Raw genomic sequence first — 22,435 nt, forward strand, 5'->3', positions numbered from 1 at the left:
TTCCCTGTAACCTAGGTGCTTCTACACTTTAGAAATAATACAGTATCCATTTATTATTCAGGCATATAAGCTTTTGTTTATTAATGTAAGGAATTCAATGGTATATAAAATAAACAGAAACAAGAGTTCAGTTAAATTAAAATTAGTTTATTTTGGAGAGATCCAGGAAGTCTATATAAAGAAGAGGAAAGGTTTAGTTCTTTGGATATTGTTTAATGTGAATTTTGAATTTTAAATGTTTAGAGCTGTGTTTGCAATTGTATGTTTGTTTTAATTTTCAATAAAAAAATAAAAAAAGAAATAATACGATTTGACACTACTTTAATTGCTGTAGCTCCATTCTATGGAATCCTGTTGTTTTACAAGGTCTCTGCTAGAGTGCTGGTGCTTCACAAAACTACAAATCCCAGGATTCTGTAGCATGGAACCATGGCAGTTGAAGTAGTGTTAAACTGCATTATTCCCACAGTGTAGATGCACCCAAAGATTGGTTTTATTATACCTGTAAGCATTCATTCCATCTAGTGTATTTCTGGGCTCAGTTCCAATTGTTGGTTAATATGCACAAAAACCCAAATGAACTGAAAGGCCAGGATATTTGACTGACTACGTACCTTTGATTAATCACAGGGTTCTGCCTCAGTCAAGCTTTAGATAACTACAGAATTCTTCAAATTTAAAAAAAATAGGGTGACATAATCTGAATAGCTCTTTTTTACACAATAGAGCATAAGGCAGGAAGACTAGAAGCTACTAGACAAAAACTGCGTAAAATGTCCTTCCTAAATTCACACACACACACACAAAAAATGGTCTGTCTTCTTGTTCTTGATTAGATTTGGAAAAATACATCCATGTGTTTTCTCAGCAGAGTCTGAACTTGGAACAGTTACTTTTTTCCCACTATTATTCCCAGAATCCCCCAAGCAGCATAACATGCTGGAGAGTCATTATCTTTTCTGTGTAAATCATGTACTCACATAGCAAAAGAAAGGAATGTGTACAGCCAAGAAAAAGGCAGATGAAGGGAAAGCTACTGTATTTTTCCAGCCATGCCTGCTTTCCCAGTACTGTACTGTGATTAATCCTAATCATTAAGCAAAGTTAAGAGGGGGAAAAAACAAAAAATAGGCAAAGTTCAGGCATAAGGCAAAAATAACTGACTTTATTAAAGCAAAAGAAACCAATAAAATAGATGAAAAAGACAAGACTACATTTTTGTACAATACAGCTATGGTTATAAGTTTTGTATATGTGATTTCATGTCACATTGGTTTCTGGTGACCCCATGAATTTCATATAGTTTTCTTAGACAAGGAATACCCAGAGATGATTTTGCTAGTTCCTTCCTCTGAAATATAGCCTACAGCACTTGGTATTTATTAGCAGTCCCCTATCCAAGTACTAAGCAAGGCTGACCCCTGCTTAGAGACAGCATTGTTTGGTGGATTCCTAAACTCCTCGGCATAGCAGGAAACTAGGTGGGAAAACATAGTGCTAACTCTGCAACAATGCTGCTGCTTCAATAGTTTCAGTAGCACAGTATTGTATAAAGTACAGGATTTAGTTGTTGTTGTGTGCCTTCAAGTCATTTCTGACTTGTAGCAACCCTAAGACAAACCTATTAGGATTTTCTGGGGCCGAGAATATGTGACGCAACCAAGGTTATACAGTGCATTTCCATGGCCAAGCAGGGAGTCAAACCCTGCTCTCTCAACATTCAACACTGAGACCACTACACCACACTGGCTAGTATAATGTATAGTATAGTATAGTATAGTATATACAATACAGTAGAATGAACATAAAGCACAGAAGACTATACAACATGCAATTACATGGAGAAACAAGAACAAAAAACCATATTTTTTTTAAAATGGCACATTTTTAGAAAAGCTATTCCCTCAAGTGGTGAAAGATGTCTGTCGTGGCACATAATTTTCTCATCTATATTTGAGTGTTGTTTTTGTTTTGTTTTGTTTTTGAATGGTCACTGGAAAATAAATACAGACCTAATTAGCAAGTCTGATAGCTTTAAGTCTTGAAGGGCCAAGTCAAACGCAGATTGTAAAGGGCAGAGGAGAGAAAAATAAAAGTATCTTGGAACAGCTAAACTGGAAAGATTCTCCAGCATTTGTCTGGAACAGCAAGGAAAAACATGACAAGCGATTCAAGAGTGTTTGGGCGAAGGAGGATGACAGAACTGAAGAGCCAAAGGCCATAGGAAGGGATATAGCAAGATAAAAAGATTGCTGTATGAGTACTTTTCTGAACTTGGGAGAACAAACCACATATACAGTGAGCCTCAGGAAGAAGGTGCTAAAGGGGGATAATCCCCAAATTATATGTGCCAATAATGAATAAACACAGCAGATAAAGGCAAAGTCCACAATTGAAAACAGCCAGTCTTTCATACAGCAATGTGTGACAAGGCACCTATTACAAAAATATATAGTGAAAAAAATAATATTCATAGGCATATACATATACAAAAATACTGAAATGGTGAACATAAGCTTCAACACTTATTTGGCCATCTACACATATCTGGTCATCTGCTTCATATTTCATAGTTTCTGAATTTGCGCAGGAGTTCAGAGGGTGTGTCACCAGACCAGCGGAAACGTAGGTGCCAACAGTTTAGATCCGAAAATCCTATTGGAAAAAAAAAAGGGCAATGATGAAGAGGGAGAAAACAATCAACCAATACAAAGGAAATGGTACTTTGCTTCACATTAGTGAAATAAAATATCATATGAAATAAATGTGAAAGTGAAAGTGAATTAAAACTTCTTTTAATATAGAAACCACTAACTTCCTGTTCATCATTCATTCTGAAAGCAATAAGACACTGTTGATTGGGACAGAGAATCATGGAGGATCCAGGAGTGACACTCATCCCATTTTCCACCATCACTCCCCAAACCCCCATAGGATGCACTATCTTTTCTGATAAGTATCCAGAAGTGTTCTGGCTGCTATTTGGAGCCTAATAGGAGAACCACAGCCTTTAGAGGTGTGATTCTAACAGATTTTTTGCCAGAAAACTCTTTTTTTAGCAATGCGGGAGCTCTGTTGCTGCTTCAGAGGTTCCAACAACAAGAGACTCAAGAGATCCTGAAACTTAATGCATGAGAAAACAAAGTGGAAATGGAGCTGGAGAGCAGTGCTATGACATCATGCGCAACACACAGAGACAGTAGCTACTCTTCAGCTCCATTCCCACATTGTTTTCTCATGCAATAAGGCTTCCTGTGTGATAAAAGCGCCAGAGGTGTGTCATCATGGCACATGCCATCTAGAAGGGTGCACGCAAAAATGGTGCCTGGGTGACGCTGTTAGGGCTTGGAGCATGGGGACTCTCAGCCCTCACCCCACCCACAGGCCAGCACAAAGTGACAATCTATATAGCCCCTCAGTCTCTACAGTCATAGATGGAAAGTGCAAGTTTAACCCTCACTAATTTCCCACAGAATTACTGTAGGAAAAAAGGTGCTAAAATCAATGGGGGATGGCAGTGTAGATCGCCTCTAGAAGTCCCATCCAACTCAGACAGAAGCAGGAGGGACCAACAAGGCTTATGACACCCTTGGATTTGTTGTGTGGGGCATTTGGGTGGGCTGTGCGGAACAGAGGCCATATAGCTTACATGGACCTGGTACAATCAGAAAAAGCATATCTGAGACACATGTAAATTCCAATGACACTCTAAAGGAATAGTAGAGAGGCTGCATATTTTGCCAACCTGCATCTAGTCCCAATGATCTACCAGCAATGTTTCTTGTGTCACAGGTCACTTACCTGGGGAATCAGGGCTCTTTGGTGAAAGTGAGATTTCATCAGAGGGAGCAATATCTTCTAGCCCCTTTCTGTCTAACAATTCACCAGGACTGTGTTTTTTCTTCCGGAAGCTATCATCAGCCTTCTTATCATTAAGATGTAAATCAGGAGCTTCCAGCATTGGCTCTTTTTTACCTTGGACAGCCCAGTGCATTGACTAAACAGGAAACAACAATGTGGCATTCATGAATTGTATCATTGCTGCCCTTGCTTGACAAAACAAAACAGCAAAAGAAAAACCCAGAGGCAGGCAGATTTGGGAGAGTAACACCCATTGAGCATAGCGCTCTTTTAAAAGGATTTCTATGAAGCTGCAGGTATGAGAAGATACAGATAATGAACATGCCAAGTACTGAATTTGGGAGCCTCTGAACAATGTTCCCAAATCATTCCCTAAGTCAGCAAACTCAGAGAAGTTGTCATTTGGAGGCTGTGAAAAACTGTATTATGAGGTCCACCCACCTACAGTGTCTTAGATTCAGCACACCTGCTGAAAAGTTCATACTGTGTCACAAAATTAAATTCTCAAGTTAATTCTATTTTTGTAACAACTAATCTGTTCAAGACTAGATGGTCTTTTTGTAATTGAATTTTAGCACCATGAAGGAGGTAGAAGTAACCTGCTAATAAGTCTGATTTGACTACCATGAACAATGACTTGGCCCATAGTTAAGACACCAGTTTTGTGATCTGTGAGCAGCACCATCTATTCACATGTCTCCTTGGAATATCCAGATCAGCAATTCAAAAAAAATCATATTCTGAGACCCATTTTCTACAAGTGCTCTGCAGGATATTTCCTCTGCATATGCTCTGAAAACCAGGTCTGTGCTCAAGCAGGCAATATGTATTTGGCAAAGTTTGTTCAGTGTTATCAATTTTATTTAGAAGTCTGTGCGTGATCTGTTACTTCCTTGTTCATATATATGAGCATTTGGTTTCATTGCTTTTAAAGCATTTGTCATGAATTTCTCACTGAAATCGTCCCCAAATGCTTGCTGAGATTCATTCAGAGGGAGCAGCAGTAATTCAATTGCAGAACACAAGCTTTGCATACAAAAGCTCCCAGGTTCAACCCTTGGCTCTCCAAATAGGGCTAGAAAATCTACCTGTCTTAAAAGCCTAGAAAGCCACTACACATCAGTGTAGATCAGTGATCCCAAAGGATGGGAATGTAGATGACTGGATCAGAAAGGAGAGAAAGGACAATGGATTGGAGGACACCAGGTTGGTGACTGCTGGTGTCAACCAAAGATCTGTCTTTTGGGTGTTTTGGATTTCCAACAACTCACAAAACTCCTAACCGATTACCATGCTGGCTGTAGTTTCTGGAAGCCGAAATCAAGAACATCTGGAGGGGTTAAGGCTGCATATACAGATAGAGATAGTACTATACAGATGCAGATAGCAATTATATTCCCCAGGAAATGACAGGTGCATAAAGCAAAACTTAACTGTTTTGATAGAGTTGCTCAGTGCCTCCCACTGCTGGAATGGGATTGTGATTTTACTTCTCCGCCAGTAATCATATCGGGCTCGGCTGTCTTCGTTGGTAAGAATCTCTTTGGCTTGCTGTAACTTCTGAAATTTTTCCACTATAAACCAGACACAGAAGAAAATGTTTTTAACCACATTTACAGATTTTTAAAGTCTATATTATATTAATTCCTTGTATTAATTTGAATAATCAACATCACATGTTGTTTTTGATTTATTTCAATCAGACAATTTAATATACAGAGTGAAGCGGTGGACTTGGTTTACTACTCTGCAATCTTAGGTACCAGCCTCAGGTCATGTTTTCAGAGGCACATCAATATTCAGTCAAAACAGATATGCAGAGCTCCCATTTTTATAAAGCAGTTTTGAAAATAAGCAGAAATGCTCCTAACATCTGTACTGACCAAAACAAACAAACAAACAAACAAAAAAACAGAAATATTGTGTCCTCTGCACATCACTCAAAAGAACTGAAAGCTCTTTATAGAGGTTTGTTACTTGTATTTCTTGCTGTTGTTGTGTGCTTTTAAGTCATTTTCCATATATGGCAATTCTAAAACGAGTCTGGCAACATTTATTCAGAGGGGGTTTGCCTTTGTCTTCTTCTGAGGCTGAGAGAGTGTGACTTGCCCAGGGTCATGGGTTTCCATGGCTGAGTGGAAATTTGAACCTTGGTCTCTGGAGTCTTAGTACAATGCTCAAACGACTACACCATACTCACTGTGAACATATGAAGAACCCTGGGATGTTTCCACTCTGTACAATTATATCATCTGACACACTAATGGACTCCTGGGATTTGTAGTTTGGGAGAAAATTCTTTGCTAGAAGCTCTAGTGTTATACAGTATTTCAGGAGAATTCACTGGAATTCTGCATCACACAATTCTAATTATGCTACAAATCTAAAAATCCTGGGCTTTTGTAGGATGGAGCAATGACAATTGAAGTAAACTACTATATATGTGTGGTATAGATGCAAACCTCTTGGTCCATTATCTTGTGCCCACAGTGGCCAATATGAATACAGTTGCACTCTCCTACATTCCCCACAATTTGCTGTTATTGTTGTTGTGTACCTTCATGTCATTTCCATGGCATCTCTAAGGCTATCACAAAGTTTTCTGAGGCTGAGAGTGTGAGATTTGCCCAAGGTCACCCAGTGGGTTTCCATGGCTGAGCAGGGATTCAAGCCCTGGTCTCCAGAGTCCTAGTCCAACACTACGGACCACTACACCATACTTACACCATACTGGCACCCAGCAATTGGTACTGAAAGGTACACTGACACTGATACTGGAGGTAATACATAGTCAGCATGATCAGTAAGGATTGATAGGTTTATATTCTTTGAAATATCCTTATACCTAGCCTGATTTTATCTTTAGCAGGCAAGTTTTGTATCATTTCCAAAATCAGAAAATCCTGTTCGATCAATGGTGACAATGGTGAAGAATTAACATTTGTACAGTAGGGAAAGCGATATCCCCCCTCCCTCTCTCTCTCTCTCGTATATATATACCACACTGAACACTTTCTAATGTTCAGTCTTATGCATTTTTACACAGAGGTCAGTCCCACAGTAATCAATAAGACTGATGCCCAAGTAAATATGTATTGGATCGCAATCATAATGGGTAGACTAGGCCATAGGAAAAATGGGCCTGAAAAGGAAAGGTCCAAACTATTGGTTCAGAATAATGAGAAAATGTGTGTCCACTTACAAACAGTATTAACTGGCAATTGAAAACATACATAGAAAGTGTAGCTCTATAGAGGGACAACTTATGACAAATCTCAAAATGAATTAGAACCAAAATAAAGTGAAGAGATTATAGTTCTAGCTGGAATTTATTCTTCACTTTGCATATCAAATCCTTTCTTTCCTTCACCATACAGGAAAGCAATGCTTGACATTTCTTGTGGGTACATGCCACTATCATCAGTGCGAAACTTAAGGGAAATTATTTTGGTTGGTTTTCAGGATTTCAAATGTAGCCATGAGACAGCAGAGTTGGTTTAGTCACAAAGGACAGTCTTTTCTGATACAAGGGAATGGGAAGGGTAGCTCCAATGGCACTATACCCTGTAATGCATAATGGTACTATAATGGAGCAGCTAGCCAAAAATTCTTCGTATTGGATAATCTCCAATCTAGCCCTGGTGGAAACTTGTACTACAGTATAGTGCTAAATTTACATATAACAAAATATTAACTTGAGCATATTATAGTGCTCAATTTTTTCCAGTGTAAATAAAAAATTTCCCTGTTATAATAGAAACACGAGACCACATCCTTAGTAACCCATATGTGTAAAGGTTACAAAGACTTATAGTTTATCTGTGAGTCACCTTCTCGATGCTAGAGATGATGGTGATGATTCATGTGCACCAGTTTATGAAAATAGATATTCCTTTTGAAATGCACTGAATTCAAATGCTAACAGGGATTGACGGATATCCACCCAACATAATACAGATTGGTTTTCCCATTGTGTTTACTCTGCCTCCCCTCCATTTAATAATAATAATAGATTTTATTTATTAACAATCTAATAATTCCTGAACAGGAAATAATTTGACTTTTAAAAACTCTTGAACAGGAAGAGGGACATGGCAGTTAGTTTTTAATATATCCTAGCTGACGTAGGTCATACAAAGCAAAAAAGATATACACACTTGACTTAGTTTTTGTAGATGGAACACAGATTACTCACTCTTCATTACACAAATCTCAGTATTGTCATGGCTTCCTGCTTTATTTAACTACTCATTACATACAAATGTGTATTAACAGAGTCTGAAAATTGCTTACAAAAGAAACAGAAAGATTAAAATTGGGAAGGAGCTTTGAGTGGCATGGCAGATTCCCCATTACATCTCCACTCCAAAATATCCCATCCAACATTTCTTCTTTGGGGTTCAGAATGTGTGCTTATCTACATTATGAATCCCATGGCAGGAAGGAAGAACTTATTAGATTCAAACTAGAGCAGAATGGATGGCGATGTAAAAAAGGCAAAATCAATGTGTGGGCAAGTTGTCACATGTGGTCTACACTATGACAGTTTTTGAACAGTTCAGACTGAAAGCCCCCCCCCCAAATCAAAATCATGCATCCTTGGACCACCCAATTCCACCTTTCTCTCATACAGATGGAGGCTGCAGGCAGATGAAAAACATTCCTCTGAGCAGGAAAGTGATGACACAAGGGAATTTCTCATTTGTACTTCACTACTCTTTCAGAATAAGGAAAATGTCTCCCCTTAAAACACTTCCAAATTCCTGACACTAGAACTGGCTTCTCAGCTCTACATAATGCCATCTGTTCAATGTTTATAATAGGGAAAAGTGAAAGCCACATACCAGATTGCGGGTTTGCAGGATGCTTGTCGGGATGACACTCACGTGCTCTCACCTTAAATTCTGAAATAATTTGTTCGACCTAGACACATATACAAACCACACATGAATACAAATGTTAATAACACGGCAGTAAAGAAGCCACACTAAAGGGCCACTTCACATGCCACTTGTTACTGACGCAAGTGTGTGCCGTAGGGGAATGTTAATGTTTATGTGCTGTTGCACATGAAATTCATTGACTTATAGGTCCATTTTAGGTATTTTTTTTCTGTTATAGCAAAACCATGCATGTATGCATGTACTCTTGCACACTAGGAGCCCTGGTGGCGCAGGGGTTAAATGCCTGTACTGCAGCCATTCACTCAAAACCACAAGGTTGCGAGTTCAAGACCAGCAAAAGGGCCCAAGCTCGACTCAGGCTTGCATCCTTCCGAGGAGGGAGCTAAAATGAGTACCCAGACTGTTGGGGGCAAATTAGCTTACTTGCTAATTAGCTTACTTGCTGTTCACTGCTATGATCTTTGGAATAGCGGTATATAAATAAAACATATTATTATTATTATTATTATTATTATTATTAAAAAGCTGCAACTGGTCCCAGATTCCCAGCATGTGTATTCACATCAAACAATCGTGTATATGGATGTAAATTAATTTCCTCCTACACCTATATAGGTAAGATGAAAGAATGTGAGAAGCTGGAGCTATAAATAAATACCTGTTTATTCATTTCTTAAATGTAGATGCTGCCCAACTGGCAAGTTCCTTCAGAATAGTTTACAACAATTTAAAAAACCCATCTGTAAAAAAATGCCAACCAAAAACACCTGAAAAGATCTTTTAAAAGCCATCAATAGGGCTAACAATAAAAGGAAAAAAATAAATATTAAATACCTGCTTGCAGGGAAAGGTCTTATCTGATGTTTAGACAAGACTTAGCCTGATGTCTTAATGTACATACTGATCAACCGATCTCCCAAATGACTCTCCCTAACGATGACATACCACAGACCGGGGTGATGGGAGGAGGGGACCTATAACAAAGAAGTATCTTTCTTTTGAAGATGCCTATATCACCTTTGTGGTGGAAGCACCCAAAAAAAGAGTCTCTGTTGCTCATCTTATCAAAACAACAAAGGAAGAACCGTAACAGAGTAAAGCTCAAAGACTTCAGTTTACATGCTATTTATTCTGAATGCAGTCCATGGACAGAAGGTCAGACTTCATAGTAAATGGTTTGCCACCCAAAAAACAGGATAATAATAATAATAATAAATAAATAAAACGTTTATTTATATCCCGCTTATTTAAGAAACAATCAAAGTGGCTTCCAACAATTAAAATAATACAATTGAACCCCCAAACAGAAGTTCAGTGGATGTCCACGATAATCCTTTTCTATTCCAAGGCAAAGGGGAGGATTTAACTCAAGTGGCTAGGCTGTGCATAAATCCTAGTTACTCAGGGCCCTTTGAAGCAATGGTATCCAATTATGATCTGGCTAGTTTAGAGCTGCCCAACTGGATAACTAGAATGGTGCAGATCTTGTGGCCAGGGACCATCCTAAAGACCAGATACCAGAGTGAGGTCCAACTCTCCGAGGAGTCCCCTGACACTTATGTAACCAGAAAGAAAATGTTGGGAATTCTGTCCGGAATAATATGCTTGAATAGAGAGGGACAACCAGTGATAAACGATGTCGAAATCATTCAAGATATGTATCAAGGGCTAAATAGTTCATACTTAGAACCAATCTCACTGAGGATTCACAACATGAGCTGGGAAGAATTTATGGAATATATACACGAAGTGTCCCAAGCTTACTGGACTCGAGAAGCACAAATAGAGTTGGCCGAGGGAATGACCGCAGCGGCTTCAGGAGAAGGGGCAAGGGCAGCAGGCAAAAAAGCAGATAAAGAGGGAGACCCGATCCACATTGTCACATTCAGCTGCACGCATTATCACATCCGCCCACAGCTCTGATCATATCTCTCCTGTGTTGGCATTCCTTCACTGGCTCCCCTTCCCTTTCCGCATCCAGTATAAGCTCCTGCTGTCGACGTTTAAAGCCCTCCATGGGCTGCCCCTCTTTACTTATCAGATCTTCTTTCTCCTCACCTTCCCACTCGGGGCCTCTGTTCTGGTAGTCAAGGACTACTGTCCCAGCCCAGGATTTCCTCTGCCCCATCTCAGATTCGCCCCTTTTCACTCGCTGCCTCTCACTCCTGGAACCTTCTTCCCCTGCGAACAAGAGCCATCACTTCTTTAACCAGCTTCAAAATGGAGTTGAAGACCATCCTGTTCAGGGAAGCGTTCCCAGGCCTTGCATAATTGTCGCTTGCCTCCCTGGATGAAGATTAACCATCCATTATGAAGCCAAGCCCTCCCTCCAGTCCATCTGCCTTGGTCCAGGCCTCAGAGGTAGAGAGGAACTCCTGGACCTCATCCCCTTCCCCACCACTACTCCCTTCTCCTTTTGTGTGGTGTCTTTTTAGATTGTAAGCCTGAGGGCAGGGAACCATCTAATTATAAAGATTGTATGTACAGCGCTGTGTAAATTTACAACACTTTATAAATAAAGGTTAATAATAATAATAATAATAATAATAATAATAATAATAATAATACAGATGTACAGAGATAACAATAATACAAATATATACAACCACCCCTTAAAAAGGAATTAAACCATTCTAAGATTAAAATTCAAACATTAAAATCAACACATTTATATTAAAATCACACAATATCATAGCGTAAAAGCAGTGGGCAAACTCATAATGGCCAGGATTGTACAAATACAGAATACTCCAAATATGTGGAATCTATATGTAGCTGGGGGCTATTCCGGGAAAGCCTGCTGGAAGAGATCCATCCTGACCGCTTTTTTAAAGCTAAGTTGGATATTTGGCGGATCTCATCCAGCAGGCCATTCCATAGGGTGGGAGCAACAGTGAAGAAGGTTCTCTGGGAGGTCGCCTTCAGTTTAGTCCTTACAGGTTGCAATAAATTCCTTCCAGGGGATCTGAGTGTACAGGGCGGATTATATGGAAGCAGGTGATTCCTTAAATAGGTTGGGCCCAAGCCACATAGGGCTTTAAAGATGATAACCAACACCTTGTTCTGTGCCTGGAAACTAATAGGCAGCCAGTGGAGTGACTTCAATATTGGTGTAATATGTTCACTCCTAGTTGTTCCTGTAATCAACCTGGCTGCCATATTCTGTACCAGTTGAAGTTTCCAGACTAGGCACAAGGTTAGCTCCCTGTAGAGAGCATTGCAAAAATCAAGTCTTGAGGTTACCGATGCATGTACTACCGTTTTGAGGGGTCATCCAGGAAAGGGCGCAGCTGGCGTATCAGCCAAAGCTGATAACAGGCGCTCTTGACCACCTCTGCAAGCATTGTGAAAAGCACATTAAACCCAAATGCATACAAGTGCAACACCATATTTTCCTCTGTTTTCACGGGGGATCCGTTCCAGACCTCCCTCCCCCCCCCCCCCCCCCGTGAAAATTTAAATCTGCCAATATTCAAGCCCTATTGGCTTGAATGGTGGTGTGCCCCCAAGGGTGAACACCCCCTTTTAAATCCCTCCATTTGCCCCTCACAAGTAAGCAAGGGTCGCGGATTCTAAGTCCACACAAACAAAAGGATGACTATATCTACTACTTGAATTTAAAAAAGATAAATGTGGTGCTGGAGAAGAGTACTGAGGATTCTGTGGACAGCCAAAAAGACAAACAAATGGGTCCTAGAACAGATCAAGCCAAAAATCTCCCTGGACGCTGCCATACTTCAGACACATCATGAGAAGGCAAGACTCACTAGAAAAAACAATAATGCTAGGAAAGGTGAAGGGAAGTAGAAAGAGAGGAAGGCTCCATGCTAGATGGATGGATTCTATTAAGGAGGTCATAGGTATGACTTTGCAGGACCTAAGCATAGCAGTGGACGACAGGGAGTCTTGGAGATGTCTCATCCACAGGATTGCCATGTATTGGAAGCAACTCAAGGACAGTTAACAACGACCAAACACTGAAAATAGGATCACAGGTTCCTGATGATCTCTTATGTTTTCTACCCCTGCTTCCAATACACATCACCTGTTTCTTCTTTATTATACAGTTGGCCCTCCTTATACACTGATTTTTTGTGCATGGATTCAAGCATACACAGTTTGAAAATGTTCCCCAAAAGTATAAATTTCAAATATAAAACCTTGCTTTTCCATTTTTTATAAGGAACACCAATTTGCTATGTCATTATATTTAATGAGACTTGAGCATAAACGGATTTTGTTATACACAGGAGATCTTGGAACCAAACCCCAGCGTATAACAAGAGTCCACTGTACACATCCACACTTATGTAAGACCACATTGCAAAACCAGCAGAAAGCTATTGTAAAACAATTTCTTTCAGATGACTTATGATGTCAACTTGGTTTGGTTGAAAATAATTGTTGCAGTAGATCCAACACAGCATCTTATAACTCCAAAATCCAGAACAACTTTTCACCTAACAAAACCAAGCAGCCCTTGCTGGAAGCTATCTCAGCAAACATTTGGAGCACTATTTCATGCTACGGGAGGTTGTCTTTCCCTGTCCAAGTGCAAATTTGGATGGTTTTTTGGTGCAATTTAAATCATTTTATACAAATAATGCCAATACATTTTTAGCCACATCTAAGCTGTTGTTCATTAATATGGCAGGAAAGTTAGAAATCCTAAACTACTGCAATCACAAATTTAGAGCACACCAGTCTTTCCTGGAATTTAACTATTCTTGTCAGACTCATCAGTGAATGTCATTAATCATTCAAGTGAATATCAAACACTAATGTACGTCTGAGGTTTTGCTCTCCACAAAATTAATTGTCAACAGTCACATGGATCAATAAAAAAATGTTCAAATTTGAAATATTTCTCTAACATGTACACTGAAAGTGTGGTTCTATGCACCTTGCATAAAGGGTGCCTCCACTTAGCACTTCTGAATAAGCATGCATATTGTGCTATTGTATTATAGCAACTTTCAAAGCTGATATTCAGAAGTGCATCAAGCTTACATGATGTGCGTGTAGTGTGTGTTGTTTGCCTTCAAGGCATTCCCAACTGACAGCAACCCTACGGTGAACCTATCTCATGGTTTTCTTGGCAAGTTTCTTCACAGGAGGTTTGCCATTGCCATCTGAGGCTGAGAGAGTGTGACTTGTTGAAGATCACCCAGTGGGTTTCAGGGTGAAGCAGGGATTCAAACCCTGCTCTCCAGAGTCATAGACCAATGCTCAAATCACTACTCCACATTGGCTCAATATTATAGTCCAATAAATATATTTATACTACCAAAAACAGAGGTGTGTACATTCAATAAAAATTTAAATGGGTGGTTACATCAGCTAAATCCCAAAGGCTGGTGAAAGCCACATTATCAGTTAGTAAAATAAATATCTGAGGAATGGGAAAATGATGTGGAAGAGCAAAATAATAATAATTATTATTATTATTATTATTATTATTATTATTATTATTATTATTATTATTATTATTATTATTATTATTCATTCTGACACACACACACAGCAAAGAAATCAACAGGGGTTTAAAAGAAAGAACAACTCTTACTGTAGACAACTCATCACAGCCTAGCAAGCCGTAGTAATCTTCCATCTCCTCCAGCCTGCAGTTCAGAATCGCATCCATTTGTTTCAACCTGTTTGCGTTCTCTGTTCTCTTTAATGTGAAATCCAAGGAGACTGAAGAATACTGTTTGAACAGTCAAGGGCTATTGAAACCAAAGCAGAGGACATGCAATGATGCTACTTCTCCACCGTTGCTTTTATACACTGAGATGTCATTCGACCCTCCCAAGTAACTCCCCTGAATTAGCCTGCTGTTATTGGTGGAAACAATCCACAAACACTGTTTACAATTGCAAAGCTCCATGGGATTTGCAGTTTGCACAAGCATTTCCAAAATAATAGTGCTGGGTGGTTGGTAGCTTGTAAATAGCTTCAAGGTACTATAAAGCCCTTCCAGTTTTTCTTTCCTCTTCCAAGAATTTTAGTTTTGCAAATTAAATATGAATTGTAATGTTGGGCTTTATAAAAATAAGAGCTCCTATATGTTTTATAAAGGTTTTTTTTAGCTAGCAATAACATACCTTTAGGACTTCAATACTGATAATACATGATACAGTGATGATGATGATGATGATGATGATGATGATGATGATGATGATGAATAATGACAATAATGCATCATACAACTATGCTGTACTAATCACATACATACACACAGCCTTGTTATAGGAAAACAAGAAATGTAACAGATGTACAGGTTGCTAATGCTGCTTTCACACTGCTTCAATAAATACATTTCTCTGATCTAATATCATGTCCAGGCATCATTTTTCCACTGCGACTAGTGTAGGGCTGCACTGCTAAATTAAATTTGGATGAAAAGTATCGCAACATAGAAGTACTAAGTAGTGACCAGCTGGAGTTTGCAAACAGTTGTTTCTGGACTGTCCCTGGTATGAAAAGGAACAGCATGGAAGATGACATAGTCACATACTTCAGATGCCAGGCAAAATTAATCACAGCTGATCTTGAAAACACAGTATATTTTTAAAAAATCAATATACTAGATGTTGTATAGCAACAGACTGGACTCCTTAATCTTGCTACAGCTTGCTACTACTTCCTACAACTTGGTGCAACTGTATATTTTTTCCTTCAACTAAAAATTGTCTTCCTTTGATACTGCTGATTTCCTTTCTTCCAGCATAATCATGAAGGGTTCTGCACCAGATTAATTTTTGTTGCTTGCTCTTCTATGCTACCATTTGTGCATTTCACAGAATATGTACTTCTCAGAAATTCCAATCAACCACATCCCTATCCAAACTGCCTTACTAAACATGTAAGCATTTATGTGCGATTCCATCACTCACCCTCATGTACCTATATTTTCTAAATGTTTGTTGTTGAGTACCTTCAGGTTAGACAGCCAGTGTGGCATAGTGGTTTGAATGTTACATTACGACTATGAGTTTTTCAAGGGAGTGCAAAAAGCCCCAAACTCCTGAAAATTCTGTGTGGCTGGATTGCATTCCGTTCGACTGGAATGAGGAGTATTTTAATCATATTGTTTATAGCTCTGTTAAAAATCCAGGGCCAAAGATGGAACATGATCAGTGACACAATTCAGAAATTTTAGCATAGCAAGTTAAAGAAGTATTCCTGGAGGGTGCCCAACGAAAGATAAAAAAACACAACAAAAAACACAAGGGAAGAAATACCAAAATCAGGATAGAGCTTTGCCATTATTTTGACACCACCATTACAAAACACTACCTTTAGTTATATTTACTCAGTGTTGTTGGGGTTTGGTTTTTTACAACTTACTATCAAGTGTGACGTGGAAGATGATGAAATCTAATATTTGCTGTTGTGACAGATGAAGACAAAATGTTCTTCCAACGTCCTTTTTTTTTAAGTGCTCTGATTAAAGCACTTGTTTATAGACTACCAGTTGAGATCTTGCACCATCATAAGTGGCAACAACAGAGCTCCATCATTGTAACTGCTTCTGCTGATGCTACCAACTTAAAGCCTATTCTACCAACTTCTTTCTTTCTTTCAGTTAGTCTCAAAGGTGCTACAAGATCCCTTTGTATACTGTTTGAGAAAAGGTTGGGTATAAGTTAAATACTTTCAAGTGTACATAAAAATATGTAAAATATAAAAACATTTTTTAAAAATCAAGTGTGCATGAAAATGGTAAAAGTTGGAAGCAAGGGAAATATGCAGTTATTCCCATTCAAAACCACAGTGTGTACCTGTACATTAACCATGTTAAATCTTCCATAGGAGTGGGCAGTAACTAGGAGTCCATGAAGACCGTATCAATAGAACCAGCAATGCTAGATGGACGGTTGTTATTTTTTCACACTTAGCATATCCCTTCTGCATCCTTACAATATTATTGGAGTGGAGTTAGTGCCATAGACACACATAGTTTTGTAGGTAAGGATAAGATACAACTCCCAAGATTCAACAGTGATGACAAAATATGCACTTGGAACAAACCTAAAGCTTCCACTGATCAAAGTAATAAAACTGCCCATATAAAAGTAGGAGATAAGACTATTAAATGAGACTGTAGTACTCTGGACTTTGGTCTAAATACTTTAAAGGCACTAGATCCCATTTGATTTGGAAGCTAAGCCGGATCAGTTCCAGTATGTACTTTGCTGTGAGACCACAAATGAATACTAGGTGTTGTGAACTATGCATGTGAGACCTAGATACAAAGAAATGGGTTTGCTGAGCACTTAGCACACACACTCCAGACTCTTTACATTTTCCTCTTGCAATGGAGACAAAGAGTGTCCCATCACAAAGCAGTCAGAGACCATGCCCTTCACCTCACCCCATGGCATGTTCCTGTTCACCTTTCCTGCCCCACCATCCAGGGATTCTCTCAAATCAAATCCCTATTCACCAGAAATGTCAGATGTCCAGGGGGCGAAACAGATTATTGTGAAGGGGAGAAAGCCGGATCGGGGCCACGACAACCACACACTGTGGTCCCAATCTGGCTTTTTGCCAGCCCAAAAAGAAGCATCAAAAAGCCAGCTCACTGCGGCTTTGCAGCACTCCTGCAGCATGCAGCAGGTCACTGGAGCACTGCAAAGCTGCCTACCTTGTGGTCAGGCGAGCAGCTTCACGGTGGCTTCCTGCCAGCTTGGGGGCATCCATTGTCACCCCCAAGCTGCTAGGAAGCCACTGCAAAGGGGCCATCTGTTTAGGAAGCCACTGCTACAGGGGCCATCTGTTTCAGCGCTAAGTGGGATTCAGAAAAGGAAGAGACACTAGGGATCATATTGACATTTGACACTGGAGTGGACCAAATAATTTCCGAAGAAAATCAGCCTGTGCTTTATTGGTTATAGCAAAGCCTTTGAATGTGTAGATCATGAAAAACTATGAATCATTCTTAAAGAAATGGGCGTATCCTAATGTGTAACATGTACTGAGGATGAGAGACCACCATTAGGACAGAATATGGAGAAAACAGAATGATTTCCAATTGGCAAGGTGGTCAGGCAAGGATTTATTTTATCACCCTTTCTGTTTAAATTGTATGCTGAACATATCATATGTAAAGCTGTGTTCGACTCTGATGAAGGAAGTGTGAACATTGGAAGAAGGAACACCAGCAATTTAAGATATGCAGTTGACATTATACTACTAGCAGAGAAATGGCACAGACTTGGAACAACTATGAAAGAAAGACAAAGAAGAAAGTGCAAAGGTAGGGTTACAGCTGGACATCCAGAAAACAAAAATTATGACAACACATTATTTATATAACCTTAAAGAAAACAATGAAGACATTGAGATATTCAAAGATTTCCTTTACCTTGGCTCAGTCATTAATCAGAATGGAGGCTACAGTCAAAAAATCAGCCCTGAGTTTGTAAGACCTGAGCTGGGCTGTTGATAACAAGGGGATTTGGAGGTTTTACAACAATTTAAACAACTGACCGAATAAAAAAGAATGTTGAACACGGACTAGTATATGCCACCTGACCTGACTGTTACTATCCTTTTGATTGTTTAGATACTTTAGCATGCGAAAGACCAATGTGAAGCAACTGACCTTTGATTTTATAAGCTGAGTCAGTCTTTAAAGGCATAATTATTCAGGTTTTTTCCACTAGCCCTTCACTGTCTTTCACCCATCCTTGAGTGCTCCCATTGGCCTTTATATGGTGGGTTTATGATGAAAGCTGTTCTGACATGGGTTGGGAGCACCCTTCACTAGTTGTGATGTGCACTGTGCCTGTTAGAGCTCAGTTTGGAATCAAGGCACAAGTGAAATGAGCGCTCAGTTAAATAACAGCTGATGCCACACTGCAGAATCAATGCAGTTTGACGCCACTTTAACTGCCTTGGCTCAGTGCTATGAATCCTGGGATTGGTAGTTTGTTGTGGCATGAGGGCTCTCTGATGGAGAAGGCCAAATATCTCACAAAACTACAGATTCATTTCTTTGTCGTACAATACTCTATATCCCTCTGACCTCAGTGTTTACAATCCACAAAATCATGTGTATGCATCTTAGGATAACACATTAAATCAGTGATGGTGAACCTTTTAGAGACCAAGTGCCCAAACTGCAACCCAAAAGCCACTTATTTTTTGCAAAGTGCCATGTCCCTCTGGCTTTCTAGTAACAAACTCTGGCAAACTCTATGCTGTGGTAACGGCACATGTGCCCACAGAGAGGGCTCTGAGTGCCACCTCTGGCACGCATGCCATAGGTTCGCCATTACTGCATTAAATGGTCCCAGTCTGCAAAAGCGTAGGCCATAATAAACTTTCCAGTTGCAACAGCAGCCCTGCAAAATGCAACTAACAGCAAAACTTTATTTCCAAACAAATTATGATTACAGTTATTTAGCCATCGCATGAAAACTGTATTGAACATATATTTTACATATATTTTAAATGTATTACATATATTTTATTAGATAAAAATGTATAATAGAAGATTTCTTTTAAAAAGGATATGTAATGTTTAGTTACCTGAGGTGGAACAGACCAAATATGCAATGTTTAGTTATATGAGAAATGATAGGTAAGGTAACGAGAAAAGATACGTAATGTTTTATTATCTGAGGCGGAACAGACCAGTAAAGACCTTATCTATATAGAAGGCTGAAGAATGGGAAGTTATAAGAAGTACCAAGAATCAAATCAATTCTTTATTGAGCTATAAAATTATGTTTGATAACAATTTTTATTGTTTATGAAATTATGAATAAAATATTATTTTAAAAACCTGCACTGAAGGGGATTATTGAATGTTTGTGCAAACAAGCTGTTGAATTCATTGAAACAGTGTTGGAAGCTTGAAAAGTAACTGGAACAAGACTAATGGTGGGAATAGTTAAAGAGCTAGGGGATTCTGGAGGATGTAGTCAAAAAAAAAAAAAGCCTTTTCCAGGCTCTAGAAAAAGCTACTGGCTAAGGTATTTGTACAGTGCCCTCAATGGCAAACCAAGCAGGAAACCAGCTGGTACAAACATACCAGGGCAATTTTAATGGGTGTGGGCAGCTCCTTGAACCTTTGGAAAAACAGCCAGTGGAACTCTGCAAAACTATTTTTAAAACAAACCTGAAAAACAGGTAGCATTGTAATTGCTGCAAGACTGCTGCCTATGCTCCCAGTAATACCACTGATTATGCCAGCCCTTGAAACTGAAAGGACGAGGGGATGAGCGCCACTTGTTTTATTTTTCTGACTAATCAGAATTAAAGGCCACACCTGTCAAAGAAACATCTTGGTACCTTCTGTTCTAACTCTTCTATAAACAATTCTTCAATTGAAACTTGTGTTTAACTGGTGTGTCAAAACTAGCTGAGTTTCTGCTGCGATCTGCTAGTACTAGTGATTAAAAAAAAAGAGCAACGGGGAAGTTTATTTCAGAGACTTGCCGATTCAGTAAAGGAAGCCTCAGAACAATCAGTATGGACTTGGCTTATTAGTCTCCTCCATAAATCTTTGCCTCAACCATGAATAATTTGAAAACAGTCCCGCTTAGTTTTCAGGTTGTGTTAGTACATGGTAGCGTAAAAAGGAAAAGAGGGTAAGAAGTCTAACAGAACCTGGTTTATGTTTTAGTCCAAGTCTTTGTGAATATCAATCCACTTCCCTAGGTGTGCTGATACACTGATATTGAAGTCACACTGTTCACAGACACACATGCTAAAATATAGGTAAATCAATTTGTCTTAAAGATATTGCTAATTCTCCCACCCCCCGTTAGAACTGTGCCTTCCTCTTATTCCTTCCACTCCATCACAATGGTGTGCTTTTTCAGTTTTAAGTTCCCTCTGGCATGTGTCTGTGTTCAAGTACCGCTGCCACCGGACGTTCCAATCGCAGCCCACATCCGTTCCAGGGGGCGCGATTTCCGAGGATGCTTTGGAACAGTTCTCAGAAACGGAACAGATGTGAGCTGCGATTGGAACGTCCGGCAGCAGCGGCATTCCAGAGTGCGGTAATGCGTTCTGGGGCCCGTTCCGTCCCCAGAACGACCCCTTTTGAGAACGCAATGTTCACAGATCGACGTGTGAGGAGACCCATTGAACACCATTTTAACTATTATTTTTTCTTTTCTTTTTTTGCATGCCTGCTCAATTGCCCCCCAAACAGCCCAGGGAGCAATCCAGATCCCTCGCCAAGTTCTCTGCTGCAGCACCCGGTTCTCTTTTTGTGGGGCCTGGACTGAAGCAAAATAGGTAGGTATTAAGCAGTTGTGTCTCTTCATTGTGACCTGTTAGCATTTTGACATCTTTATTAAACAGCTGCTCCACTGTCTCCGTGGGCTGCAACTACAATTCAGAATTAATGCAGTTTGACACTGCTTTAACTGTCATGGATCAATGCTACGAAATCCTGGGATTTGCAATTTTGTGTGGTCTTTAGCATTCTCTGCCTTCTTTCTGCAGTACAGATGCAGCCCTGGTCCTTCTTTTGCCTCAGATACTGTATATATGTATTTGTTGCTCTTTGCTTTCCTAGGCAGTCTCAGCTCATTTTGAGTTTTAGGAAGCATGAGAAGCTAAAGGGAAGAGAGTTTTCGTTGGGCCTGGTTTCCACCTGGAAGGCACATCTGTTCATTCCCTGCTTGTACCCTTTGCCCACTGCCTACCCAGGTCTTGGTTGGATCAGGAAAAAGACAACCCTAAACTGCTCCCTGCCTTCTTTGCTGAACACCAAGGTTGCCTCCTATCTCTTTGGCTGCGTCCACACCGCAGAATTAATGCAGTTTGACACTCCTTTAATAGCCAAGTGGTTTGTGGCTTCTCTTTGGCACATACACAAATGTCATCCATCTCTCCATCACCCACCAAGGAATCCCAGAGATTGCAGAGGGTTTTTCCCAGCATCAGCCAAGTATCTAAAGATCAGGGCCACCAGGCATCCTCTTTTTCCAGGCCACATCCTACATTTCAACCTTCTGTCCAGGAGGAATTCTGAAACGCACTACATTTAAAGCACAGCTGCAAAGAAGGACAAGACACTACAAAATGTAGGCCATTCAAGGATATGACTAACTCAACCCAGAGCCCCTGGCTGGTATTGTACTCAAACATATCCTTGTGGTTTGTGAGTGGCTGCAGTACAGGCATTTAACCCCTGCAGCACCAGGGCTCACACTGGGAGTATTTTTAGCTTCTGTCCAGGGACGTAGCCAAGGGGGGGGATTCTTGGGGTCCGGACCCCCCTTCCATTAGATAAAATGAATGGTGTGTGCTGCTGCCCCACCCCACCCAAGCCCCATTATAATGGTGGCACTTAGTCTGGGCCCCCCCCCCTTCCCAAAATCCTGGCTACTTCTGTCATATTATTATTAGGCTTTATTTACAAAGCACTGTAAACTTACACAGCGCTGTACAAAGACACAATTCAAATAGATAAAATAAACCTGCCTATGGCATACATTCTACGAAAATAATGAAACATAATACATATTGATACATCTTAACATTCAAGCAATAAAATACAGCAGACAACAACGTACATTTTCCTTGAATGCCCTATATTTCGTGGGGCCTAGTCCTCATTTGCGGTTAGGACATCTGACCACTCTGCTAAAGATGACAGTGTGTGTGTGTGTGTGTGTGTGTGTATGTGTGTGTGTGCACCC

The 22,435-nt window shown here is 39.8% G+C and overlaps 2 protein-coding genes across 3 annotated transcripts in view; one reads left to right on the plus strand and one right to left on the minus strand.

Annotated features, from left to right (window-relative positions):
- Window positions 1-22,435, plus strand: part of TET1 (tet methylcytosine dioxygenase 1) — a 646,721-nt gene that overhangs the window by 111,825 nt on the left and 512,461 nt on the right. The window lies entirely within an intron of this gene.
- DNAJC12 (DnaJ heat shock protein family (Hsp40) member C12) lies at window positions 1,146-18,270 on the minus strand. 2 transcript variants are annotated; one of them, XM_042459372.1, is made up of 6 exons: window positions 18,136-18,270; window positions 14,332-14,491; window positions 8,706-8,784; window positions 5,296-5,435; window positions 3,802-3,997; window positions 1,146-2,655 (listed from the first exon to the last, which is right to left on the minus strand). In XM_042459372.1, the coding sequence occupies exons 2-6, from the start codon at window positions 14,407-14,409 to the stop codon at window positions 2,561-2,563; spliced, it is 588 nt and encodes a 195-aa protein (XP_042315306.1). In that variant the 5' UTR covers window positions 14,410-14,491; window positions 18,136-18,270; the 3' UTR covers window positions 1,146-2,560. The 2 variants fall into 2 exon arrangements, with proteins under 2 accessions (XP_042315306.1, XP_042315305.1); XM_042459371.1 differs by lacking the exon at window positions 18,136-18,270 and having other exon boundaries at window positions 14,332-14,528.

The sequence above is a fragment of the Sceloporus undulatus genome, chromosome 3 (genome assembly GCF_019175285.1).
Source record: "Sceloporus undulatus isolate JIND9_A2432 ecotype Alabama chromosome 3, SceUnd_v1.1, whole genome shotgun sequence".
Classification (NCBI taxonomy): Eukaryota; Metazoa; Chordata; class Lepidosauria; order Squamata; family Phrynosomatidae; genus Sceloporus; species Sceloporus undulatus.

Coding starts and splice junctions, on each gene's coding strand:
- DNAJC12 (XM_042459372.1), bottom strand. CDS start 14,409: ATGGATGCGATTCTGAACTGCAGGCTGGAGGAGATGGAAGATTACTAC. Junction 5,436..8,705: donor TCCTGCAAACCCGCAATCTG/GTATGTGGCTTT, acceptor TCTGGTTTATAG/TGGAAAAATTTCAGAAGTTA. Junction 3,998..5,295: donor TGAGCAACTCTATCAAAACA/GTTAAGTTTTGC, acceptor TTTCCTGTTTAG/TCAATGCACTGGGCTGTCCA.